General features: G+C 39.5%; 1 protein-coding gene across 1 annotated transcript; it reads right to left on the bottom strand.

The window, feature by feature from the left end:
- Positions 1-5: 5 nt before the first annotated feature.
- Positions 6-27,971, bottom strand: LOC143728672 (TATA box-binding protein-associated factor RNA polymerase I subunit A-like). Its single transcript, XM_077219513.1, has 11 exons — positions 27,605-27,971; positions 26,661-26,827; positions 25,733-25,846; positions 25,198-25,396; positions 23,916-24,031; positions 23,328-23,486; positions 23,179-23,245; positions 22,876-22,999; positions 15,685-15,839; positions 14,345-15,167; positions 6-295 (listed from the first exon to the last, which is right to left on the bottom strand). Exons 1-11 carry the CDS (start codon positions 27,696-27,698, stop codon positions 181-183), a joined length of 2,133 nt encoding a protein of 710 aa, XP_077075628.1. The 5' UTR covers positions 27,699-27,971; the 3' UTR covers positions 6-180.
- Positions 27,972-27,975: the final 4 nt, after the last annotated feature.

The following is a 27,975-nucleotide window of genomic DNA, read 5'->3' as shown; positions in this document are numbered from 1 at the left end:
CAAAGTGAATGAGAAAAACTGTAATTCAAAGTGAAGCTCAACATGAGCAGATACACAGTATTTAGAGGAGGAGTCTGGTGTCATACTTGGACAACTGAAACATTGTCTGGTACAAATCTAGAAAAATCTCAATTTTACATGTTTATTATTCAATGTCTTTAGACTTCCTCGTCTTCTTTTTCATGTTTTTTCTACATCTTCCACTTCCGTCTCCATCAACTTTTCCTTCTCCATCTTCTTTTTCTTTTTCTTCTCCATCTTTTTCTTCTCCTTCATCTTTTTCTTCTTCTCCAACCTTTTCTTCTCCTTCATCTTTTTCTTCTTCTCAAACCTTTTCTTCTCCTTCTCCTCCATCTTTTTCTTCTCCTCCATCTTTTCCTTCCTCTTTTTCTTCATCCCCTCCCTGAATGGGCATTCATCTGTTTTACTTTTAGATATTCTCTTTAAGTTTTGAGCGTATCTTCTGTATTCTAAAACTGTGAAGAGAAAAAAAAAAATGTTCAGGACCTTATTAAATACGTCACAGTCTTATTAAAGGTGCAGTGTGTGATTTTTAGGATGGATCTTATATTTTTAAGGATCTTATATTGCATTTCTGTCAATAGATCCTCAGAAATATTACACAATGTACCTTTAAATATGTCAGGAATGGTCTGAACACAACCTACAGACTCCACACATAAACTGAGACCCAAAGGTTTCTGTTCGGGTTCTACTGAGGACACTGAATGGAAACTTGATCTTTTCATCTGGAAAAAGAGAATCATGTACTTACAGTGTTCACCCAGAAGCTTTAAAACGTCACTCTTGATCTGCAGAAGATCGACGTTCTCCAGCATGTCTATCCTGGCTAAAGGGATTCTGAAGTGAATGGAGAACCACAGCGATCGCCTGGCGTGCCATTCCTTCAACACAAACTCCTTGCGCTTTCTAAACGAGTGCAAATCAACATCAGAAGAAACATTAGAGATTATGATGCTTTTCACATGTTCATCTTTCTTTAGTGTGTAATGTTGCAGTTTGAGCACAAAGTCCCTCCAGCGGGAGTTACTCTCTATATCCGTGTTTCTGAACTTATGAAACGCCTCCATGGTAGTTTTGAGTTTCTTCCGGGAACAAACACGTCACAATATTCCTCATTTAAATAGAGAAATAGTTAGTAGTGTGTTATATAATATATATAAAAATTAAGGCTGTCAATTTAACGTGTTCATATAATTAGTTACAGGAAAGAAGAATACGTTCAAATTAACATTTAACGAACCCTGGCCGCCCCAACGTAGTTCAACTCACTGCGTGATGATGAAGCGTATACAATACAATAAGAATTACCCTAAAATTCAAGATATTAGAGCAAAAATGCCCCTGTATGAGTTTTCTGGTCTCATATTTATATCATATGATATATTTAAACAATATCACACGAGTAACGAATGCAAGATCTCACAAGAGCCATTTTGTCCCAAATAGCACGTGCCAATGTTATCTAGATTTTAAACAACAGTTCAATAAATTAATATTGTTATATTTTGGATACAATATTGTCTGTTTTTGCTCAATTTTGACAATAAAAATATTACCTAAACCCAGAGTAAAACCGTTGTGCGTCTCCAAGGAACATACAGCGGTTTAATTTCGGAATAAATCCAAGCTGAGCGAATCAATCGGTTGAAACACTGATTCATTGACTCATTCATAAAGAGAACCATTTACTTAATTTGTGAACGAATCATCCGTTTGAACGAATCGAATGAATGATCCGTTTGAACGAATCGAATGAATGACTCAATGGGCTCTATCATACACCCGGCACAATGCAGCGCCAGGCGTGACGAAAGTGTGTTTTGCTAGTTTTAGCCCGACACAGTTATCATTTTTACGTCCTGCGCTACGTTGTTTAAATAGCACATGCATTTGCGCCCATCTGTGCGCCCCATGGGCGGCTGGTCTGAAAACGAGGTGTGTTCAGGCGCATTAGCACGATGCTAATTTGAGGAACTGAAATAGACTGACTTTAGACCAGGTTTTTGGTGGTCAATAGCTCAATATTTCTTGTTATTTAAACAGCGCGTTAGTAATGTGTGCCTAGGCGGGTCTACAACACTCTGATTATTACACACACAGCAGCACACAAACATACCAAATTTTAAAAATAAATGGATTACAATGTAAAAGATTATATTGTGTACATAAAGATATGGTGGAATCCGGCTTGTCCTGTAAATGGTCTTCACACACACACACACACACACACACGTTTGCGCTCTGGAGAAGCGTTCAGTCGTTCCGCTTGCAAATTCCTCCATGTAAAAAGCGAATCCACCATGGAGTTAGTGCAACTGGCTTTTAAAGGGAATGGGAGATGAGACTCTGATTGATTTATTTCACGTTATGCCCAAAACCCACACATTATTCATTAAGAGAATAGGGAAAACCTTTTTGGACCATGCGCTGCGCGTGCCGACCGTTTTTCCCGCCGTTAAACTGGCAAAAGTAGATTCGGACGCCCTAAGTGAACTTGTGCCTTGCGCTTTCGACCATGTGCTTAGATCCTTAAAATAGGCCCTACGGTTGCATCTGAAAGCTGATAAATGCCTTCAGAGGCTTCACCTCCTGAGATCCCTTCATCTGATCAATTCCTGAAGGCAGCACAGATGAATCCTTCAATGCTTTTGATATCCCACAAATCTGTGCTTTCCATTCAGTGACAGTTGAGCTAAAAAAAAAAAAAAGGCGCCTGAAAGTGGCGGTTGGTGGTCAGTTCGTGTCTAAATATGTTTTGACCAATATTTTTCAATTTTGATGTCATTTCTAGCAAGAAAATACTATTGTAGTAATTAAATATTCGCTTCGTTATCACCAAAGCGCTCTATTTTGCTGTAAATCATTAAACCGTTACGCTTCCTCAGAAGTCAAACGTGTGCAAACGCTGCCTAAGTTTTCAGTTGCAGCCAATGACTTACTCATTTACTGCCACCTATTGGCAGTTTTAGTCATTATATTTCTATATAATAAAAACACATTAAAGAAAAAACCCAACTTACTTCCGTTTGAGTAACTTTATAATGTTCTGAAGACAGGACCAAGCGTTCATGTCACATTTCCAACTGGAAAACTCCAGAAGGTCCATTGAAACGGTGAGAGCTTCTTCTAGATCACTCATGAGTCCTGAAAAAAAAAGAAGAAGCAGAAACGGATTTAAATCAAAGCGGTTTACTTTATACATTTCAGTTACTGGTGGGTGATGAATCTAACAAATAATCCCAACAGATTTACAGTGGAGGACGAGCACCATGCTAAAAACCAATCAGAAATGTCTAGTTGTCATACGTACTGTTGCTCAGCAGGAGAGAGCAGAGATCCAGCATCAGTTCATGACTCGGGACTAAAGTGTGCAGAATCTGAGCAACAGAAACCAGAATAAAATTAGTAATTTTAATCAGAAACTTTATGTACATTCTGATTGGCTGAAGCATTTCATACCCTTAATGAACCGATGAGTCTGTCATCTGGGGCATTGTGTCTCTTGAGGAACTGGTACAGGTACACATGAGCATTGGGATTGATTGGGAATTCCTTGTTGTAAGCGTAATTCTCCAGAATCTGCAGAGCGCCGTCCTCATCGTCGTAAAACTCCAGCATCTGCAGCGGATGATACATATAGACAGCATTAGACTTGTGCATTATATTCTAAATCTTCTAAATAGTATAATAGCTGTGTGTAACCAATAGACTGAAATGTAAGCCGTTAAGCACTCACAAAATCTCATCTGTGCATGTAAATTCAATTAAAACACGACTCATTTAAGCCTGTTTCGCACACAAATACCTCATTTGACCTCAGACGACTTGGTATATATTACTTATTTTTATGATGCATTTTGACCTTTTTTAAAGCTTGTTTTATTGTACAAAGCTGTGTGAAGATTCTTAAAACAAATCTGCTTTTGTGGTCCACAGAGTTTTGAACATTACAAGTCTGAGTAAATGACGACAGAATTGTTATTTTGGTCTAAAAAAAACCTTTAAACAAAGATAATCATCAAATTGCACAAGGTAAGATAGTGTCTCACATTAATGTAACTCAACACAAAAGGGTCCCAGACTCCAGGCTGACTGATGATGTCCTTCAGGGTCACAGAAGCATATCTGAAGTAGCTGTGCATCTCATGGTTCCTGCTCGCCTCATCTGATACCAGAAACATGGACAAGAACACATTAAACTGATTAAAGTGACAGTGAAGACATTTGTTTTAATGCTGTTTTTTTTAACTTTCTATTCACCAAAAAAATCCTGAAAAATAAAAAGGTTTCCAAAAAATATGAAGCAGCACAACCGTTTTAAACAATGATAATAATCAGAAATGTTTCTTGAGCAGCAAATCAGCATATTAAGAATGATTTCTGAAGAAATAAATTAAATTTCTAAGAGGACCTATGATTTTTAACAACTTTCTCTAGTGTAATGATGCTATTTGAGCACTTTGAGTTATTCTCTGCATCAGTGTCACTGAGCGGTAATATTTTTCTCCAGAGCGGAGAGCGTCTTTCTGAATATTCTGCTACGCTCGTTCATCCCAGAATGCTTTTTTTTTTTGATTTACTGGTTCGAGAGTATGTGAAATAAACAATAGATCTAAGGTTATAGAGTTCAGATACTGTTTTAATGAAGTTTCGAACCTTATACATATCCTAAATGCACGGTAAACAAAGTTAAGGACGAAAAAGGAAAAGAAATTGGCACATATTCAGTTTGTGATATACTAACATCTAAGTTTTTTTGCGTTTTTTGCTTATGGATAAAAAGTTAACGAACATCTTGAAGTCCACTTAATAGTTCAACATAACTCAAATATCTTCGTACCGGTTCCAGCTGTAGAAGACTTCTTCTCACACCACTTCAAGTAATCTAGGAAACCACAGTAGGCACGGATGATTTTTTTGGTGTCACCCTGAGCAATCGAGAAGCTGCCATATCTCCAGCTCTCTCCGATGGACAGCTGCCGCTTGGCTTCTTCCATCTGCCCGTTTAGTAGGAGATGAAAGCAATGCTCCAAACAGATCTACAACATTCACACAGTGGAGGAAAAACATACTCAAGTAAAAGTACGATTACATTCCAAAAAGTGAGTAGAGTAAAAAGTACTTGTTCAAAAAAAGCTGCGGATTCTGCCCCCTTATAATAAACACTGTGCACTACAATTAATACATTTAAAAAAACATTGTACATACTGTAATTCACATTATCTTTTGTTCTTTGTCAGAAAGATTGAAGAATATCTATCATCCATCTTTTTAAAATGCATCAAAATCCATTTAAATTATATTGTTTGAAAAAAAAAAGGTGTAAGGCCACTGAGCCTGATCATGCTATTGGTACACATAAAATATCAATGTTCATAACTGTGCAAAGAATTCAAAAACGTTTAGAAACTCACACGACAGTTCAGCATCACACACCATGAGATGGGTTAAATAGAGAGATTAAAAAATACCCAATTTCTCTCCAAAACAGCACCAGTTTTTGTGGTTTGATAAAGAAATGAGAATCACTAATATGATCAGTTTACCTAATAAACTGAAAAAGGCTAAGACAGTGAGCTTACATTAATTACACTGTAAATCCATGCCATTAAATATGTTACACTGTAAAGGTAAATGCACATTGTTCTAGAAGGGTGGCATCATCCCTTACATTTTACACAGCTACATTTACTCAAATTGTAATACTCATAATAAAATTTGCAATGAAAATTGTGCATTAAATAGGGAAGTATATCAGAGGAAACTTTTACAAAAGAAATATCCAATCCAATAAAGTTAATGGATAAAAATTAAATTTTAAAACCAGCATGTAACGAGTAATGACCACAAACGGAAGGAAAATAGCCGTGTAAAAGTACCGATACATCACTTGAAATTTACTCAAGTAAAAGTACGCCATTTTTAAACTACTCAAAGTACAATTTCAAAAAAATAAATAAAGAAAAATCTATATATATAGATAGATAGATAGATAGATAGATATACACACTTAATTACAGTAACGTGAGTATTTATAATTCGTTACTTCACACCCCTCACATGACCAACTGATTAAAATGCATGCCTTGAATGCAGTGTAAATGTTGTAAAGGGGAGGTTTGGACTTCTTAAAGCTCCAGTAGGTAACTTTTGTAAACAAATATTTGTTAAAACTGTCATTATGTCCTGACAGTAGAATATGAGACAGATAATCCGTGAAAAAAAATCAAGCTCCTCTAGCTCCTCCCTGTGGTCCTATTGCCATTTGCAGAAATACACCGCTGATGTTTCGTCCCTATTAGTGAATGTTCCATAACTGTTTATAATCCGCCGTCATCGGTGGTCCTGCTGTGGAGGGAGGAGCTGTGGAGGGAGGAGCTGTGGGGGAGGAGCTGTGGGGGAGGAGCTGTGGAGGGAGGAGCTGTGGGGGGAGGAGCTGTGGAGGGAGGAGCTGTGGAGGGAGGAGCTGTGGAGGGAGGGGCTGTGGAGGGAGGAGCTGTGGAGCGAGGAGCTGTGGGGGGAGGAGCTGTGGGGGGAGGAGCTGTGGGGGAGGAGCTGTGGAGGGAGGAGCTGTGGAGGAGGAGCTGTGGGGGAGGAGCTGTGGAGGGAGGAGCTGTGGGGGAGGAGCTGTGGAGGGAGGAGCTGTGGGGGAGGAGCTGTGGAGGGAGGAGCTATGGAGGGAGGAGCTGTGGAGGTAGGAGCTGTGGGGGAGGATAATCCGTGAAAAAAATCAAGCTCCTCTAGCTCCTCCCCGTGGTCCTATTGCCATTTGCAGAAATACACCGCTGATGTTTCGTCCCTATTAGTGAATGTTCCATAACTGTTTATAATCCGCCGTCATCGGTGGTCCTGCTGTGGAGGGAGGAGCTGTGGGGGAGGAGCTGTGGGGGAGGAGCTGTGGGGGAGGAGCTGTGGAGGGAGGAGCTGTGGGGGAGGAGCTGTGGAGGGAGGAGCTGTGGAGGGAGGAGCTGTGGAGAGAGGAGCTGTGGAGGGAGGAGCTGTAGAGGGAGGAGCTGTGGGGGGAGAAGCTGTGGGGGGAGGAGCTGTGGGGGGAGGAGCTGTGGGGGGAGGAGCTGTGGGGGGAGGAGCTGTGGGGGGAGGAGCTGTGGGGGGAGGAGCTGTGGGGGGAGGAGCTGTGGGGGGAGGAGCTGTGGGGGGAGGAGCTGTGGGGGGAGGAGCTGTGGAAGGAGGAGCTGTGGAGGGAGGAGCTGTGGAGGGAGGAGCTGTGGAGGGAGGAGCTGTGGAGGGAGGAGCTGTGGAGGGAGGAGCTGTGGAGGGAGGAGCTGTGGAGGGAGGAGCTGTGGAGCTGGAGAGGGAGGAGCTGGAGAGGGAGGAGCTGTGGGAGAGGAGCTGTGGGAGAGGAGCTGTGGGAGAGGAGCTGTGGGAGAGGAGCTGTGGGAGAGGAGCTGTGGGAGAGGAGCTGTGGGAGAGGAGCTGTGGGAGAGGAGCTGTGGGAGAGGAGCTGTGGGAGAGGAGCTGTGGGAGAGGAGCTGTGGGAGAGGAGCTGTGGGAGAGGAGCTGTGGGAGAGGAGCTGTGGGAGAGGAGCTGTGGGAGAGGAGCTGTGGGAGAGGAGCTGTGGGAGAGGAGCTGTGGGAGAGGAGCTGTGGGAGAGGAGCTGTGGGAGAGGAGCTGTGGGAGAGGAGCTGAGGGAGGAGCTGTGGAGGGAGGAGCTGTGGAGGGAGGAGCTGTGGAGGGAGAAGCTGTGGGGGAGGAGCTGTGGAGGGAGGAGCTGTGGAGGGAGGAGCTGTGGAGAGAGGAGCTGTAGAGGGAGGAGCTGTGGGGGGAGAAGCTGTGGGGGAGGAGCTGTGGAGGGAGGAGCTGTGGAAGGAGGAGCTGTAGAGGGAGGAGCTGTGGGGGAGGAGCTGTGGAGGGAGGAGCTGTGGAGGGAGGAGCTGTGGAGGGAGGAGCTGTGGGGGAGGAGCTGTGGAGGGAGGAGCTGTGGGGGGAGGAGCTGTGGAGGGAGGAGCTGTGGAGGGAGGAGCTGTGGGGGAGGAGCTGTGGGGGAGGAGCTGTGGAGGGAGGAGCTGTGGGGGGAGGAGCTGTGGAGGGAGGAGCTGTGGAGGGAGGAGCTGTGGAGGGAGGAGCTGTGGAGGAGGAGCTGTAGAGGGAGGAGCTGTAGAGGGAGGAGCTGTGGGAGAGGAGCTGTGGGAGGGGAGCTGTGGAGGGAGGAGCTGTGGGAGAGGAGCTGTAGAGGGAGGAGCTGTAGAGGGAGGAGCTGTGGGAGAGGAGCTGTGGGAGGGGAGCTGTGGAGGGAGGAGCTGTGGGAGGGGAGCTGTGGAGGGAGGAGCTGTGGGAGAGGAGCTGTGGGAGGGGAGCTGTGGAGGGAGGGCTGTGGTGCAGCAGAGAGCAAGGGGGTTGGACCTGTAAGTTGTGCTTGTTCAAATTTTCAGGCTAAGTAAACATTTTCTCAAAACTCCCTACTGCAGCTTTAACCCAATGCATACCTTCGAGAAGTTTTTGACTCCATTGTTTTTCAACTGTTCATATACAGCGTTGAAATCTTCAGCGGTGGCGTTAGGGAGATGATGCAGAATTTCTGTGCCTATTCTCCATGTGATCTGATGGACAGAATTATGCAGTCAGCTGAGAAACACTTCATCCGTACAGTAGCAAAAACAAAATTGGAGGATCCTTAATTCGTAAAAATAATCTCTTAGCACTCTAAGCTGCGTATAAGTCGGCTTGACAGAGTGTAAAGGGCTGTTGTACCTCAGACGCCGTTGGATGCACTTTAATGCTATTCCTGGCCTCCAGTGCCTGAATGTACGAGTTGTAATAAACCGCAGCCTCCTGCCAGTTATGAAGCAGCATCGCATCTCTGATCCGCTTCAGACACTTTCTGTTCGACTTGAGGAAGAAGATCTCTGTGGGAATTCCTAAACATGAAAATAAATGTAGTATTGAAATGACTTCGTTAGGATAAACATGTTTGCATCTCTTCTTCTGTCCATCTAATCATTTCTTGTACACCCCGTTTAGTCACACACTCATAACGCAAGTTAGTTCAATTTAAATTCAATTCAACAAAAATGTATTTCGGTCATCACAGATAATTTTCCAAAGTAACGAAAATAATATACATAATAACCGAAAACGGAGTAGGCTGAAACCTATGCTTATTATGCCTACCCTTAACACATAATTATTTAACGAGCGTCACTTTCCTCTCTGGATTTGACTCAATATTTACAAAATAAACAAACAGCTACATAAGACAATTTCCTAAAAGTACATACATGAAGGTACACATATCAGATATTACAATTGATTTTATATGAAAATTATTCCTATTGATTTCTATAATTATTTATCACCTTATAACGTTTTTTTTTTTTTTACATTTTCTTGAATTTACAGAGTGAAGTAGCCTACACAATAGTTATCCATAAAGAGAAACGTTGCATATAGCATTTCAATGGCATATGAAATAGTTCGTCCCCGCCCCTTTTAGGGGAAAACAAACTAGACTAAACAAATTAAACTAAACAAACTGGACTTCAATACAAAATAAAGGCACAAACCAACGTCCGTACACAGCCGACAGGCGTGAATCACTTAAGAAATCACTAATATAAAAAAACATGTCAAGTAATTATATGTCCACCCTGCCTGCCATAGAGCGTGAAAGATGCATCAACAAACTTAATTTGTCAATTTAAAAACTCGTCCCTTCATTCTCCCAGCGTCAAATTGGTGTAACAACCCCACCCAGAGGGGTTTATATATTATATGATATATTTTAATGTATATTATAAGACATAATACATATATTTAAAGATGTTTACTTTAAAAAACTAAGTAGAATCATTCACTGGCTTACCATGGTGACTCGATGAGGTACGACGACGGGGAAATGTCCGGGTAAGACTCCTCTGGCCACTGGGTGGGTCGTTACACCAATTTGACCGAATTTGACGCTGGGAGAATGAAGGGACGTGTTTTTAAATTGTCCAAATTAAGTTTGCTGATGCATCTTTCACGCTCTATTGCAGGCAGGGTGGACATATAATTACTTGAAATGTTTAATCCTAGTGATTTCTTAAGTTATTCACGCCTGTCGGCTGTGTACGGACGTTGTTTTGTGACGCTATTTTGTATTGAAGTCTATGGGAAGTATTTTTATTTTCCCCTAAATTTGGGCGCGAACCTGTTCAGAGACATTATATGACGCTGCGCCGTTTGTGCGTGTGTTGTTTGTCTCCAAAGTCCTTTTTTAAATAAATTGTCGCTGTTGTCTCTCTATGGACTATTTGAGCGAAGCTGACAGTCTCAATTCTTCTCTACATTCACTTGCTATTCTTTTATTTGGTTTCAATGCATAACTATAACTTATATACTTGCTATATAAACTATGGCACGAGCACAATAAAGCCGACTGAGTGAACTGCACTTCTGTGTTTGTGGCATTCTCGTCCCCAGATCTGGTGTTCACTCTGCTCTACCGTGATAATTGGCCATGTTTGATATCCAACACTTTACAGCATAAACAACAAGTTAATATATGATATCATCGGAACATTACCTTTGTCGTCCGTCCACTCTTGGAGGTTAACGGGCGATTTAAGCAGTTCCCGATGTGTCCATTCATCCTCTAGAAAATCCTCCTCTATATCATCCATGGCGCACTGCTTCACGGAGACTTGCTTTCCTCTTGAGAAGACTGCGTGAATTAAATAAACCTAAATTCTTCTTCTTTCAGATTTTATTGGTGGTTGACAAACAACAAAATGGTGTATTACCGCCACCGACTGGTATGGAGTGACGATCAAAATGACATACAATATTTTATCCTCTCCCGCAAATTAGTTATTCTAAGATTCTGAAAAATAAAACTATAACATTAATTTCCCGAGTTATTTTGTAAAATATTTCTATTTTTTCTAGATTTTGCATTAGAATCCTTCTTTCAGGATCGTATTTCTGACAGTATAGCATAACACGTTCGTTTCCCACAACATTCACTCCTTCCCGTATCATGTTTACCCATTTTATAGTGTAGTTTAGTCTTATGTCCAAATCTCATCCTTGATATTATCTAATCTCTCCCACTTTCCTTTGAATTCTGTAAAACCATCGACCTTTCTTCTCCATATCCCATTGTTTTTGCCACCTTACCTTCAACCTTTCCTTAATAATACTCTTGATTTCATTCTTATACGAACACTTAAATTAATGTTGTTGTTTTTTATGGCTTCTTTTTCTGCTTCATCTGCCATTTCATTTCTTAGGATACCAATATGTGCGGTACCCATAAAACTATTTGAATTCTGTATAATGTTCACTGTATTTCTAGTAAAATGCCTGGTCTCCGAATGACTGTAGTGTAAGCTAGCCAATGATTGAGCCAACTTGAGTCTGAACAAACAACTGATTTCAAAGGTATCTCCTCGATCCACTGTGTTGCTAGTAATAATGCAATAATTTTCCCTGCATAAACAGATAACTCATTACTGATCCTTTTCCTTATTGATAACTGAAACTGTACAGTAAAAGCAACTCCTTCCTTATTGTCTAAACTCATTGATGCGTCTGTGTAGATCTGAACGTAGCTGTGGTACTCATTATAGGCTATATAATATGTCTGAACATTGTTTTTCTTTTCTAACAATGTAAAATCTACTGTAGCATCTGAAAGAAACCAATGTTTTATTACTGGTAGCGGTATAGTTGGACTAACTTTTAACTGATTAAATTTAAGTTCTGTTGCTTTTTGTATTACTGTCCATCCGAAACGTTTAGTTTTCTTCCTCTCTTTTTCCCAACAGGGCTTTAAAGGAACACGCCACAATTTTTGAAATAGGGGTTTTTCACCATCTCCCCTACATTTAGATTGGTGGGCAAACGCTTTTTTGTCTCAGTGCATGCATTGTCTTAGTCTGGCAACGCCGACGCTAGCTTAGCTTAGCATAATGAATGGAATCCTTTGTTGCCGGATAGCATATCGTGAGTAAAAGCAGGGCTCTCAAGTTTTATCAAAAGTTTAGAGTGAGATTTAGGGGAGGAGCCACCCAAATATTTGCAGCAGCGGTCCCTCGACCCAACCAAATTCGCTTCAATTTTTGCTAGCAGTTCAATTTTGCCTATTGTTCATAATTGACCAGCACAAATGGAAATTATAACAATTGTTAAATCTGATAAAAAGACAAATTCATCCAACTAAAATAAATAGTTATATTTAAAAAATACAAATTTATTGAAAAATAAAAATAAATTTGACTCCAAACAAGCCAACTGAACATCAGTGCTCAATGTACATAACATTGTGTCATAACAACTTGCCCTGAGGATGTATGTCAACACCCAAACCGGTCACCTTTACAGGGGTCATCGGATGCCCATCTTCCACAAGTTGGTATGATTCTTTTGGGTCTTCATGTAAAGTTTGTAACATACTTTGGTTAAAATTTCTCAATGGTTGTGTAAAACAACACCCTTTTTACCTCTTCAAAAACAGCTCTGTTCACAGTGACCCGTTTCGGTGCATGTCTCTTTAAATGATAATGAGCAACAACTTTTTGAGGATTAAAAAAAAGTGAATGGATTTTTTTCATTGCATGGTGATTGTGTCCACACACTGCAAAGACACATTTATTTGCAAATACCATATAAAAGTGTATTTTGCATCCGATGACCCCTTTAAAAACAGTTGGAGAGTTTTTGAATGCATCAAAAATAATTTAGCACGAATTTGGCTATACTCCTCAACATCAGCTCTCACTATCTTTAATCACAGGCAAGAGATATCGTCCAGGAATCGTAAAATCAAAATGCTAAAAAATAAAATAAAATAAATGAAGATGTCCGCAAACCGCATTCATCAGATCGTGCTCTTTCAACTTCCACTCCGTGTGTGCGCGTGTTGTCTAGTAACGAACGAGCTTGAAGCGGGAACACATAATTTACCCGGAAACAACTAATTCTAATTTCTGATTGGCTGGTAGCTAGCATTTAACTCTGTATAACTCGAGACAGATGCTATGAACTCGGCAGAGAACTCCTCCGTTTGCCTGCGCCTCGTCTATTAATTGTATAGCGGGACAAGTTCCCTTACTCCTCAGCGTGAGAAATACAAGGTGTGGCGTGTGAACGGGTTGAAATGCGTGTGTCTCACGCCCAATGCATGAGACTTGAGAGCCCTGGTAAAAGTGATTAAAAAACAAACAAATTACTTCTTGTGGCCTGCTTATTCACAACGAGTACAAATAGCAGTGCAGATTAAGACTAGGCGATTTCGTAGGCAGAGATTGACCTGGGACTATATTGGGGTGAAGCACAGGAGAAGCACTGCTACTTGGGCACAGAGATATCTAATATATATTAATTACAAATATATAAATATACATATCTTCCTAAATAAAAACACACTATATAAATATATCACGCTTACACAATCAAAAGATCCTTTGATATAGCCCCCGTGATTGCATACACTTGAACGTTTTGGGAAAACAATTCTTGAGTCAAATAATGTATTATTTCAGGTAAATGTATCATGCCAATTTCATAATCATTTCAAAGATAATAAATACAAAACATCAAATGCTCTGGAATAAAGAGAGAAGATTATAAAATACATGACCTTACAAATCACCCTCAGCCTCTTGTTGCATTTCTATACATAGACAGAAACTTCTTTCACATGGAAACGTTTGCTAACAATGGGAATTTGCATCCAGAGTTTACACCTTTAGGGAGCGAAATACCATTTGCCTGGAAGACACACTGTCCTCGGTCTGCCAGATGTCTCTAAACTCTTAAGAACTTTATTACCTTGGGTTACTTCTTTGTGCGACTGGTACAAATGTCTCATCCCCAGAGACATTTCAAATGATACTAAACGTATAATACTGAATGATAAAAATTCACATTAAACCATATAGATTTTTGGGTGATTTTTGGTGATGTCAGCCTGAGAGAGGGAGTGGGGGAAGAGGGAGAGAGATGTATTCTGAGGTGAGACTTGCGTCTCAGATGGTGATGCTAATTCTTTTCTCAGAGAGTTGCCCTCTCTTCCAGTTCTTTCAGTCTCACAGTATTTAGAGGAGGAGTCTGGTGTCATACTTGGACAACTGAAACGCTGTCTGGTACAAATCTAGAAAAATCTCAATTTTACATGTTTTTTATACAATGTCTTTAGACTTCCTCGTCTTCTTTTTCATGTATTTTTCTACATTTTCCACTTCCGTCTCCATCAACTTTTCCTTCTCCATCTTCTTTTTCTTCATCTTCTTTTTCTTCTCCATCTTCTTTTTCTTCTCCATCTTCTTTTTCTTCTCCTTCTCCATTTTTGCCTTCTTCATCTTTTTCTTCTTCTCCAACCTTTTCTTCTCCTTCTCATTATTAATCTTTTTCTTCTTAATCTTTTTCTCCTCCTCCTCAATCGTTTTCTTCTCCTCAATCTTTCTCATCTTAATCTTTTTCTCCTCCTCCTCAATCGTTTTCTTCTCAATCTTTCTCTTCTTAATCTTTTTCTCCTCCTCAATCGTTTTCTTCTCCTCAATCTTTCTCTTCTTAATCTTTCTCTTCTTCTCCTCTTCAATCTTTTTCTTCTCCTCCGCCTCAATCTTTTTCTTCTCCTCCTCAATCTTTTTCTTCTCCTCCTCCTCAATCTTTCTCTTCTTAATCTTTTTCTCCTTCTCCTCAATCTTTTTCTCCTTCTCCTCAATCTTTTTCTCCTTCTCCTCAATCTTTTTCTCCTTCTCCTCAATCTTTTTCTTCTCAATCTTTTTCTTCTCCTTCTCCTCAATCTTTTTCTTCTCCTTCTCCTCAATCTTTTTCTTCTCCTTCTCCTCAATCTTTTTCTTCTCCTTCTCCTCAATCTTTTTCTTCTTCTCCTCCTCAATCTTTTTCTTCTTCTCAATCTTTTTCTTCTTCTTCTCAATATTTTTTTTCTCCTTCTCAATATTTTTCTTCTCCTCAATATTTTTCTTCTCAATCTTTTTCTTCTTTTCAATCTTTCTCTTCTTAATCTTTTTCTTCAACTTCTCAATCAATTTTTTCCTCTTCTCCTCTTCAATCCTTTTTTTCTCCTGCTCCTCTCTCCATTTCTTCGTCCTTGTCTTGATTCTTCTGAATGGGCATACATCTATTTTAATTTCAGATATTTTCTCTAAGTTTTGAGCGTATCTTCTGTATTCTAAAACTGTGAAAAGAAAAAAAAATGTCAGGATCTTATTAAATGTCACAGTCAAAGGTTCCACTTTAGACATTCTACTAACTATAAGTAACTTTGCAACTACATGTCAACTAACTCTCATTAGAGTATTAGTAGACTGTAGTGGACTGTTAGGTTATGGTTAGGTGTTAGGGTTCGGGTTAGTAGAATAAGTTGACTTGCAGTTGCCAAATTACTTATAGTCAGTACAATATCTGTTGGGGGAGCATCAAAATATATAGCATCATAATATCTAAAGACAGTTAGTTGACAAAGTTGCAAAGTTATGTATAGTTAGTACTAGAATGTCTAAAGTGGACTATCGAACTAAAGTGTTACCCAGTCAAAAGACAAAACAGGTTTTAATTCATGTCAGGAATGGTCTGAACACAACCTACAGACTCAACACATAAACTGAGACCCAAAGGTTTCTGTTCTGGTTCTACTGAGGACACTGAATGGAAACTTGATCTTTTCATCTGGAAAAAGAGAATCATGTACTTACAGTGTTCACCCAGAAGCTTTAAAACGTCACTCTTGATCTGCAGAAGATCGACGTTCTCCAGCATGTCTTTCCTGGCTAAAGGGATTCTGAAGTGAATGGAGAACCACAGCGATCGCCTGGCGTGCCATTCCTTCAACACAAAATCCTTGCGCTTTCTAAACGAGTGCAAATCAACATCAGAAGAAACATTAGAGATTATGATGCTTTTCACATGTTCATCTTTCTTTAGTGTGTAATGTTGCAGTTTGAGCACAAAGTCCCTCCAGCGGGAGTTACTCTCTATATCCATGTTTCTGAACTTATGAAACGCCTCCATGGTAGTTTTGAGTTTCTTCCGGGAACAAACACGTCACAATATTCCTCATTTAAATAATTCATACACAGAATAAAGGGGTGGGGCCTGGTTAAGTAGGTTAGTAGTGCATTATATAATATATATATAGATGTGTTAAATTGACATCCCCAATTTATATGTTTATTTAATTAGTTTCACGGAAATCTAATGCGTTAAACGCATTTAACACACCCTGGCCACCCCAACGTAGTTCACCTTACATTTCATACAGTTGATTGATGAACATGAAGCAGAGCAAAAACTCACTGCACGATGCCTATAGAATACAGTTAGAATGACCCTAAAATTCTCATTTTCCACTAGATATTTTCCTCTACAGTATATCTCATTAGCAATTTCGATTTTGGCACGCTCTGCAGCGGCTGACCACTAATGGTCTAATAGACACTAATAGAGCGTCTGGCGCAAGTGATTTTAATGTTAAGTCAATGCAAAGACTTAACACGCGTCTGCCGCCCGAGTTGAAAAATCTGAACTTCTGCATCAGTTCGTGCCGCGTTAACCAATCAGGAGCCAGCTTGCTGCTGTCCCTTGGTGAGTAATATATTTTATCACATAAAAACATGATTTTAATATGAGACATTCATTTTGTATTGAATGCTATTTATTTCATATCTAATCTAGATTATATGAAACATTATTATTATTCAAATGTAAAGACAATCAACAGTTTAGTGCAAGAACATAGTTCATGTCTGGACAGTGTTGTGTGAGAAAAAAAGAAAGAATTTTTTTTTTACAGATTAGGTGGGTGAGGGCGAGGGTGATCCTCGCTCCGATGCGGGACAACATCAAAATGGCCGCGGGACAGGCGGAAGTACCGCTGAAAGCGGCCGTCATCCAGGCGCAGCTCTTGGAGCAAATGGTGAAACTCGCTAAACTGGGTTCGCCTCCAAAGGGTCTGGTGGACCCAAATACGCCGACGATTATCCCTACACCACTGTTATGCTCTCCAGAGCGGCGACTCACTCGATGAATGCTCGATCAACCTTCGCCTTTCAAATTTTGCAGGTTTCGCCTAATTTTCACTTCAAACTTTTGTTTTTTACGCGCGTCAATTTCACTCTTGGCGCGTGAATGGATTCAAACGGTGCTGATCCACTTGTCTGCGGGCGCCTTAAAGTCGCGTGACGTCACCTATAGAAATAAAGTGGAGTGCGGCGCCACAAAAGTGTCGCACGGACAAGTGGATCAGCACCGAAAGTGTTCAAGTGTATAACTAGATGCAGCAGGCACGAATTTTATGCGACAAACAGAGACGGCGCCCATCTCACGTTACAGATCAAGATCATTTATAAAGGTTTTTAAACAACAAAAACTCATACGTATTTGAGAATCACATTATAAGATAGTTGATGATGTGGTGGTAAGCAAGTTTGTTAATATTTAGAAATAAAAGCGCTAAATCTGTCAGACAGCGCTATTTTGGTTAAACACGTACCAGAGCCCATCTACGGAGAGCCTGGCCACTCCCGATTAAGTCCTATTGTACCGAATTTTGGTTGTAGTTCCACCAGAGTTCCACTGGGGGCAATCGCCCATGAGTGCAAAATGAATGGGAGTTTATGGAGCTAGACAGCTAAATTTGTCTCTTTCATCGATTGCCGTTGAGAAATTTCAGATTTGATTGTAGATTTTGCAAGTTCAACATGGGTTATAGGTCGAAAGTTGAATGAACGAGTACTTATGTCCTTTCTATTTCTTACAGGTTGAGTTGTTGTTGCCCATTACATGCTAGCTTTCTGGTAATGAAAGCTGATTGGTCAGTGAAGGACTGATTACGTCCAGAGATACCGCTTGATGGCATCGTGGCATCCACAGAATGTGTGTATTTTCGGCGTGGTGTTTTAAAACAACAAAACAAAAACTCTTCTAGCACGTGTATTTACCTGTGTCAGCTGTGTTGTCTATGCCTCGAGAGAAAAGAAAGTGCAGAGCGCGAAAGCACCAAAGTGACTGAAGGATTGCCGTAAAGCAGATTCTCTGGTCATACGGTGTATATGACGTCACTGACATTTTAAAAGACTTTTTAAAGCAAATAAGTGACTAAAAAAAAAAAAAAAAAAAAAACGAACACCCAGCAATGAGTAATTTTCTTGAATCTCCTTTCGAATACAACATTCAAATTACTAAACAAAAAATTATATCCTGAGAAAAGTGGATTTTGAAGGGTATAGCTCCATAGATCTCCATTCATTCTGCACTCTTCCTGTGAGCGCCCTCATATGGAGCCAGAGTGGAACTGCAACCAGTTCAGAAGCCGGAAGTTTACTGAGAGTAGAAGTTCACCCCTTATTAGACATTCTCTGCATGTGTAAAGCATGATGCGTCACCATGGAAACATGGGGGAGATCGCGATGCCGGCTCAACATCGTAATATCTGTTAGACATAGACGATGTGTCTATCGGCCCAGCCCTAGCACAGATGAATCCTTCACTGCCTTTGATATAGCAAAAAATCTGTGCTTTCCATTCGGTGACAGTTGACCTAAAAAAATTAAGATGGCTTCTGAAAGTAGCGGTTGTTGGTCAGTTTGTGTGTAAATATACATTTTGACCAACATTTTCCACTTTTGATGTCATTTCCAGTGAGAAATTACTATTGTAGTAATTAAATACAGACCGTGTTGGGTGACCTCATTACAAGTAACTTGAGCCTTGTAATCAGATTACTTTTTATCAACTAACTAGTAAAGAAACGCATTACTTTTTCAATTTGCAGCTAAATATCTGAGTTACTTTTTCATAACGCATGTTACTGTGCGTTCACACCGCCGCAGGCGAGAGAATCAAAGTGGCCGGAAGCCATTCATTTTCAATGAGAGCCGGCGGCGAGCCCCAGTATTAGTGGACTAACGTAGGGAATAAGCCTTACTTAGTGAATGAGGATTTAGGGAGCGATTTCGGATTCAACCCATGTTCTCAAGCAGTGAAAAATAGAGGACACTGACAACGCGCTGATAGACTGGACTGAGCAGGTAATATTTAATATCGAACAAAGTCTCAACTTTCAAATTTGGTCAGTCAAAGAAAATTAAACAATAAATAGGCCTACCGTTTTGTGGCTCTTTAATGTGTCGTGACAGATTACCTCAGTTAAAGCCAAATTCAAATCCGACGTTAATCTACTAACTCTCCTGACTGCGTTGTCGGACAAAAACGGTGGATTTTGATTGGTCAGATCGCATGTCAATGCGAGTTTCATTAGTTTCGTTTTCGAATTAATGCCAATTCAGGGCACAATACCAAAAAAGTGCTGCTCCGCACGACCGTACCATTATATATGCCCGTGCAATCGCGCGCATTTTATGTTTGCCTTTAAATTAGTGATTTAAAATCCTCCGCCGGTGATACCGGTATTGTCACACGTCGATTAACCGGTGGGAAAATATCCTCACCGTCACATCCCTATTCCCAAGCAAAATAGCCCCGGTGAGGGCGGCGCACCTTGGACGGTGAGAGCGTCGAGGAGAGTTGAAATCTGGTCAACTTTATGGTAATGAGCTATGACGCGGTTCGGCAGCAACTAATCGGAATGTAGAAGTGCCCCGTTTGAGAGGATTCCAAAGAACGCAGTCCTGTAAACTTTGGTTCCGACCAAATAAGTTCCCAAGTAGGCTTTCTATGGTAGTCGGTGTTACTCGGTGTTCAGTGGCAACACCGGTTTCATCACTTGCCCACCGTGACACCGCCAAAAAAGAAGAAAAAAAAAGAAAAAAAAAGTTTAAAGCGTTAAAAAAATTTAACGCAATTACGCAGTATCCGTGAAGTCCTGCCTATTACACACACACACACACGACTCACAGAAAAGACACGCGCCAGTATCGAGTTCTCTTTCGGTTTTGAACAAACCATAACACACACAAATTATGCCAAAATGTCTGTTTTGTCAAGTGTCCACATAAGAGTCTTAAATTATTTAAATAAAGTCTTGAACGTAGAGATTTGTGAGAAACCATAGTGGACCTTATTGAGTGCACTTATTCATCTACATTGCATTGCATTAGCGAGTGTACAGCTTATGTACGCTCGACGGCTGTCCGAATTCGCTCACTCGTTTTCATTCACTCCTTCAAGTGAACAGTATTAGTGGACTAACGTAGGGAATAAGCCTTACTTAGTGAATGAGGATTTAGGGAGCGATTTCGGATACAACCCTTGTTCTCAAGCAGTGAAAAATAGAGGACACTGACAACGCGCTGAAAGACTGGACTGAGCAGGTAATATTTAATATCGAACAAAGTCTCAACTTTCAAATTTGGTCAGTCAAAGAAAATTAAACAATAAATAGGCCTACCGTTTTGTGGCTCTTTAATGTGTCGTGACAGATTACCTCAGTTTAAGCCAAATTCAAATCCGACGTTAATCTACTAAGTCTCCTGACTGCGTTGTCGGACAAAAACGGTGGATTTTGATTGGTCAGATCGCATGTCAATGCGAGTTTCATTAGTTTCGTTTTCGAATTAGTGCCAATTCAGGGCACAATAACAAAACAGTGCTGCTCCGCACGACCGTACCATTATATATGCCCGTGCAATCGCGCGCATTTTATGTTTGCCTTTAAATTAGTGATTTAAAATCCTCCGCCGGTGATACCGGTGTTGTCACACGTCGATTAACCGGTGGGAAAATATCCTCACCGTCACATCCCTATTCCCAAGCAAAATAGAGGAGAAGATGGTCATTTGAATTTGATAAGAAGGCGCGCAACACTATTTATAGGCAAGATTGTCGCGCTAGAGCACTTGTTTTTCATTGGGAATGTAAATTAGAATAGAACTTAACCATGAACACAAAAGCCACACCACACAAATGGCTTTTAATTAGGGATGTACCGATACCACTTTTTCACTTCCGATACCAATGCCACAGCTTTGGCTATTTGTCGATACCGATATCAATGCGATATTTTTATTTAATTTTATTCTATTATATTCTTGGACTAATACTAATAAAATATATGGAAGATATGCTCAATTAGCTTTGCTCAATTAGCAACCTAAAAACATCTCACTCAAATGGAGAACAAATACTTCGAGTATATGGTCCACAACAACAGTTGATTATGAAAGACTGCCAGTGCCACCCTTTATTCAAACACTAAAAAAAATACAGCAAGGCTACTTCAGTACTTAAAGCTACTAACAGGTTTAAAGTTAATCATTAACAAGCTTGAAAATTACCCATTGATCCGTGTACTTTTGTGTCCATTCGTTTCTCCTTTTTTAACCCTTAAAACGAAAAATTAACGGTTGTTGTATTTTTAAAACGCAAAGTTGAACACCAAAATTTGAATTTGAACTGTATGCACACCAAAGGCTGCGCAAAAAATAAATATTGACGTAAGTTATATATAAATAAGTTATTTTCTGTATGACCAGAATGATAGAGTATTTTAAGTTGTTTACACTGTTCCACAAGGAAAACGCAAGTGTTCCCACCCACGCTCAGTGCCAGGCAGTGCGCGCTCCACACTCTGCATAAACCGTTGCTTGGATATGCGTCAAAATCTTGTGTACAGTTTACAGCCTACGGTTTATAAACTGAGGAGACGGATTGCAAAACCGTGTTTATAGTACACCGAAGGTAGTGGGAAGCAGTGTCTGTTGTGAGTTTAGGGGGCACGTCAGCACGTGTGTGTGTGTGTGTGTGTGTGTGTGTGTGTGTGTGATTGTGTGTGTGAGTGAGACAGACTACGCGCCTGCTGTGACGTTCGCCGAAAGAACGATATGAAGTGCCGGTGTTTCGGCTACAAAAACACGCCGAACTGATCCGAAACCAGCCCAATTTTTATCCACCCGCCCAAAACCCATTTTGCCAGCAAAATAGATTGCAAAACCGCCCAATCTGCAGGCTGCACCGCTTAACTGGATGTCGCAGCAAGGGAAATGCTAATATACAAGCATTGTTGGATAGGTATCGGGTCATATTTTTTTCTCCCCTCCCATCTCCAATCTAGCGTTCTGGGCCAGTATCGGCACTATACCGATGAGCGTAAACATAATGTTGTTGTCGTTCTAGACTCAATGTGAACATGCATTTACTCACCTCACTTGGACAAAAAAAGATTCAGTATTCCTCAAAATGAATAAAATCAGTGAAATGCAAAATCAGAATGATACGCAAACCTCCAATAATTAAATGCTTAAAAATATTTGTTTTATTTAACATCACTTCATTGAACAATGTACCTGTTGATCTTTGATAATTCAGTTCCATAAGCAAAAACGACTTTATATTTTATTAGTAAAGTAAGTGTTAAACTTTTTTTCTACTGCATCTTAGTCTCAGTTGAGTGTCCGCTTTTGATCTTATTCTTCCGTGATCCAGAATATCAGCACAGCTGAAAGGTTTGTTTGAGCTGCGCCCTCTACTGTGTGAATTTGCATTTCCTTCAGCCTTATATTTTTGGACAAAAGTAAAAGCCCTTTCAGACCGAAATTGAAATAACTTTTTTGTTATAAACAAACAAGCCCAGACGAGAAAAAGTAACGCAAAAGTAACATAAATTACTTTTCTTTAAAAGGAACTAAGTAGCGCAATTAGTTACGTTGAAAAGTAATGCATTACAATATTGCGTTAGTGCTTTAAAAAGTAACTTTCCCCAACACTGCTTAGCTATCACCGAAGCGATTTTGCTGTAGCTAGATCATTAAACCGTTAAGCTGACTCAGAAGTCAAACGTTTGCAAACGCTGCCCTACGAGCCATTGCCTGATAGACCATATATATATATATATATATATATATATATATATATATATATATATATATATATATATATATATAGTACATTAAGTACTATATATACTGTTAAGTACATTAACAGCAACTTACTTCCGTTTGAGTAACTTTATAATGTTCTGAAGACAGGACCAAGCGTTCATGTCAGTTTTCCAACTGGAAAACTCCAGAAGGTCCATTGAAACAGTGAGAGCTTCTTCTAGATCGCTCATGAGTCCTGAAAAAAAAAGAAGAAGCAGAAACTGATTTAAATCATAGCGGTTTACTTTATACATTTCAACAAATAAATCCAACAGACTCACAGTGAAGGAGGATCCCGTGCCACCCAAAACATCCTTATAATCACACAGCATTATGATAAAAAAACAATCAGAAATGTCTAGTTGTCATACGTACTGCTGCTCACCAGGAGAGAGCAGAGATCCAGCATCAGTTCATGACTCGGGACTAAAGTGTGCAGAATCTGAGCAACAGAAACCAGAATAAAATTAGTAATTTTAAATAGAAACGTTATGTACATTCTGATTGGCTGAAGCATTTCATACCCTTAATGAACCGATGAGTCTGTCATCTGGGGCATTGTGTCTCTTGAGGAACTGGTACAGGTACACATGAGAATTGGGATTGATTGGGAATTCCTTGTTGTAAGCGTAATTCTCCAGAATCTGCAGAGCGCCGTCCTCATCGTCGTAAAACTCCAGCATCTGCAGCGGATGATACATATAGACAGCATTAGACTTGTGCATTATATTATAAATCTTTTAAATAGTATAATAGCTGGTGTAACCAATAGACTGAAATGTTAGCCGTTAAGCACTCACAAAATCTCATCTGTGAATGTAAATTAAATTAAAACACGACTCATTTAAGCCTGTTTCGCACACAATACCTCATTTGACCTCAGAAGACTTGGTATATATTACTTATTTTTATGATGCATTTTGACCTTTTTTAAAGCTTGTTTGATGGTACAAAGCTGTGTGAAGATTCATAAAACAAATCTGCTTTTGTGGTCCACAGAGTTTGGAACATTACAAGTCTGAGTAAATGACGACAGAATTGTTATTTTGGTCTAAACAAACCCTTTAAACAAAGATAATCATCAAATTGCACAAGGTAAGATAGTGTCTCACATTAATGTAACTCAACACAAAAGGGTCCCAGACTCCAGGCTGACTGATGATGTCCTTCAGGGTCACAGAAGCATATCTGAAGTAGCTGTGCATCTCATGGTTCCTGCTCGCCTCATCTGATACCAGAAACATGGCCAAGAACGCATTAAACTGATGTGACAGTGAAGACATTTGTTGTAATGCTGTTGTTTTGAACTTTCTATTCACCAAAAAAAAAACTGGGGAAAAAAAAGTTTTCCACAAAAATTTAAAACATGGTTTTAATCTAATAAAATGTCATGTATTGATGGTGTGCTAAGCTAACATGCTAGCTGGCCCTAAGATGCACCAGCCACCTAGGCTAGCTGTTATTTTTATGATTTTTTAAAAAAATAGGAATGCATACTGAAATGTTTTTTCTTTTTTCAAGAAGGGCATTTGATGAAGTGAGAAATTGGGTAAAAGAAATTGAAAAAATGGATTGAAACAGCGTGAATAGCCAGTCGTTAGTAATTATAATGAAAACAAAAGAAAATAATATTTAGAGCCATAACCAGGCCGGAGAGGTGTGAATGTGTGCAGGGGAGACTGAGACTGAATTGGGCTCGTTTGCACCACAAAACAAGAGACAATAGACGGAATGAATGTTTCAGAAGATGACAATAAACATCAGTTTGCATTTTAGAGTCTAATCAAAATACAGTCATAGACGTGATCTTGAAAAATATTAAACTAAATACAGAGTTTAAGACTTATCTTCAGATTTTAAATATAACATGGTCAGACATGTGGCTTTAGCTGCAGTGCATTTCTAGATTGATACAATGACAACTTCAATTTTATTGTCATCAAGATATTTCATTAAATTTAATTTACAAAACTTAGAAGCTATTTAGAACTTTTTTTCATTATGACAATAATTCATTCTAAATTTACAATAAACTGCCAAGAGTCAGCTTTCAAATGAGATCAGATTTGTGCTTTTAGTGCAAAGGGTTCATGAACTGTAACTGTTTTAGTGTGGGTATGCCATTTTGAATTTTTACAAAAGTGGGGTTGCTGGCTAACATGTTAAAAGAAGTTATTACTCCACGTGACATCATTAACCAACGTTGTTGAACAACCAATTTGTGTGACTACGCAACAGTCGTGACTAGCTGGTTGATTTCTTCAATAATGCATCATACTATGGTAGTTAGGCAGTGAGTTACGTCGTTGAACGTTGATCCTTTAATATAGATGTTAGGAAGACCCATTTTACATTATCGGTTAATAGTTCAACATAACACAAATATCTTCGTACCGGTTCCAGCTGTAGAAGACTTCTTCTCACACCACTTCAAGTAATCTAGGAAACCACAGTAGGCACGGATGATTTTTTTGGTGTCACCCTGAGCAATCGAGAAGTTGCCATATCTCCAGCTCTCTCCGATGGACAGCTGCCGTTTGGCTTCTTCCATCTGCCCGTTTAGTAGGAGATGAAAGCAATGCTCCAAACAGATCTACAACATTCACAAGACATAATGATTAAAATGCATGCATTGAATGCAGTGTAAATGTTGTAAAGGGGAGGTTTGGGCTTAATGTCAAGTCAACTTTCTTTATATAGCGCTTTTTACAATACAGATTGTTTCAAAGCAGCTTTACAAAGATAACAGGAAAATAATGTAACAAAGTTTGTTTCCAGAAGAAAATAGCGTCACAGTTCAGCTTAAGTAAGTTCAGTGATGTTTCTTTACAGTAAAAAAGTTATTCATTTAGTTCATATTATATATATATATATATATATCCACTCTGGGGAAAACTGTGATGTCATTGTGATGCAATGCAATGCATACCTTCGAGAAGTTTTTGACTCCATTGTTTTTCAACTGTTCATATACAGCGTTGAAATCTTCAGCGGTGGCGTTAGGGAGATGATGCAGAATTTCTGTGCCTATTCTCCATGTGATCTGATGGACAGAATTATGCAGTCAGCAGAGAAACACTTCATCCGTACAGTAGCAAACACACACACGACAGCAACAAAAACAAAATAGGAGGATCCAAAAGGAAAATACAAATAAGTCAGTTTTATGATAAGAAAGATGCATGGCCTGAAAAAGCAATTATGCATCCAAAATATTTACAAAACAATGTTAACCCTTATACAATTCATTTAAAAAATAATATTGAACAAGACCTGGTAACAACCCACTTGTCTTGACTTTGCAAGCACATAATATGGGGTCATTCAATGTCAAATCGTACAAATTCCAAAAACTTCCCTGGCTCAAATTCTCAAAAAGTATTTTTTCTGAAACAAGACATAAATAAAATATTAAATTTCATGAATGTATACTGAGTAATTCACTATTTTGTAGAGAGGGTCAAAATGACAATTTTCACATGAGATTTGGAGCCAAATTACAAGGAGGTACAAATGACTTTAGAAAGACGGCACGGCAGCATCATTGTTTATAGAGATTGGTAGGTCTATTTAAATCGGTTTACTTTTACCATCTTTGTTGCATTATACGCCAACGCTGATTTAATGAATTGATTAAATCTGTTTGTTGCTTTATTAGCAACTTTAAGTGACAGGCTATGGATGCAATGAACAGTGTAACAATAGAGATAACGTTAATGCACATGTTATGTTTCTTCAATTCAAGAAAAGTGAATCAAGCATTTTAAAACTGGTTGCATAATGCATTAAAAAAAAAATCTCTTAGCACTCTAAGCTGCTTATAAGTCGGCTTGACAGAGTGTAAAGGGCTGTTGTACCTCAGATGCCGTTGGATGCACTTTAATGCTATCCCTGGCCTCCAGTGCCTGAATGTACGAGTTGTAATAAACCGCAGCCTCCTGCCAGTTATGAAACAGCATCGCATCTCTGATCCGCTTCAGACACTTTCTGTTCGACTTGAGGAAGAAGATCTCTGTGGGAATTCCTAAACATGATATGACTTTATGTTAGGATAAATATGTTTGCATCTCCTTTTCTGTCTATCTAATAAAACACCCTGTTAAGTCAAAGGCTCATAGGGCATGTGTTAGTTATTATCCAGTAGGAGCAACAATGCATATGATATAATTATGAACGGAGTTGTTTGTCTCTCTATTGACTCTTTCAGCGAAGCTCTCCTTTCTTTTCTATATTTTTCTAAGCCTATGCTTATTATGCCTACCCTTAATACATAATTAATTAATGAGCGTCACTTTCCTCTCTGGATTTGATTCATACAAAATGAAACATACATGATTACAAATGGTACACATCAGATATTACAATAGCTTACATATGAAAAATATTCCTACTGAATTACATAATTGTTTATCACTTTGTTTTTAAACATTTTCTTGAATTTACAGAGTGAAGTACATAATAGTTATCCATAAAGAGAAACGTTGCATATGGTATATGTTGTTGTTTGTCTCTCTATGGACTCTTTGAGAGAAGCTGACAGTCTCCTTTCTTTTCTATATTGACTTGCTATTCTTTTATTTGGTTTCAATGCATATACTTGCTATATAAACTAACGTATGGCACGAGCCCAATAAAGCTGACTTTGACTGAACTGCACTTCTGTGTTTGTGTCATTCTCGGTCCCCAGATCTGGTGTTCACTCTGCTCTACAGTCATAATTGACTATGTTTTGATATCCAATTTTATCTAACACTTTACAGCATAAACAAAAAGTTAATATATGATATCATCGGAACATTACCTTTGTCGTCCGTCCACTCTTGGAGGTTAACGGGCGATTTAACCAGTTCCCGAGTCCATTGATCCTCCAGAAAATCCTCCTCTATATCATCCATGGCGCACTGCTTCACGGAGACTTGCTTTCCTCTTGAGAGAATTATTAAAACTGCGTGAATGAAATCAATTATACATTTTCAAACTTTCAACCTAACACGTGATCGTGTGTACAAAGCGCGTGACCGACTGACACCGCCACCTGCCGCACGGGCGAGCAATAACACAGAACGCGCAGGCTGTTTAATCGATTATTAGACAAGTTGCGCTCTGGAGAAGTGAAATATTTTCTAAATTATGTGAAAACAGTTTTGCCAAGTAAAATAAAGATTAGTCCTT

This window comes from Siphateles boraxobius, unplaced genomic scaffold (genome assembly GCF_051911475.1).
Source record: "Siphateles boraxobius isolate OS27281-9 unplaced genomic scaffold, OSU_SipBor_1 8, whole genome shotgun sequence".
NCBI lineage: Eukaryota > Metazoa > Chordata > Actinopteri > Cypriniformes > Leuciscidae > Siphateles > Siphateles boraxobius.
This window is presented reverse-complemented; position numbering and strand designations above follow the sequence as displayed.

What these genes read in the sequence shown, in the direction of transcription:
- LOC143728672 (XM_077219513.1), bottom strand. Translation starts at nt 27,698, where the DNA reads ATGGATGATATAGAGGAGGATTTTCTGGAGGATCAATGGACTCGGGAA. An exon ending in AGAGTGGACGGACGACAAAG is followed by an intron (nt 26,828 to 27,604) that starts GTAATGTTCCGA and finishes TATCATGTTTAG; the next exon opens with GAATTCCCACAGAGATCTTC. An exon ending in GTCTTCTACAGCTGGAACCG is followed by an intron (nt 24,032 to 25,197) that starts GTACGAAGATAT and finishes TTCTGGTATCAG; the next exon opens with ATGAGGCGAGCAGGAACCAT.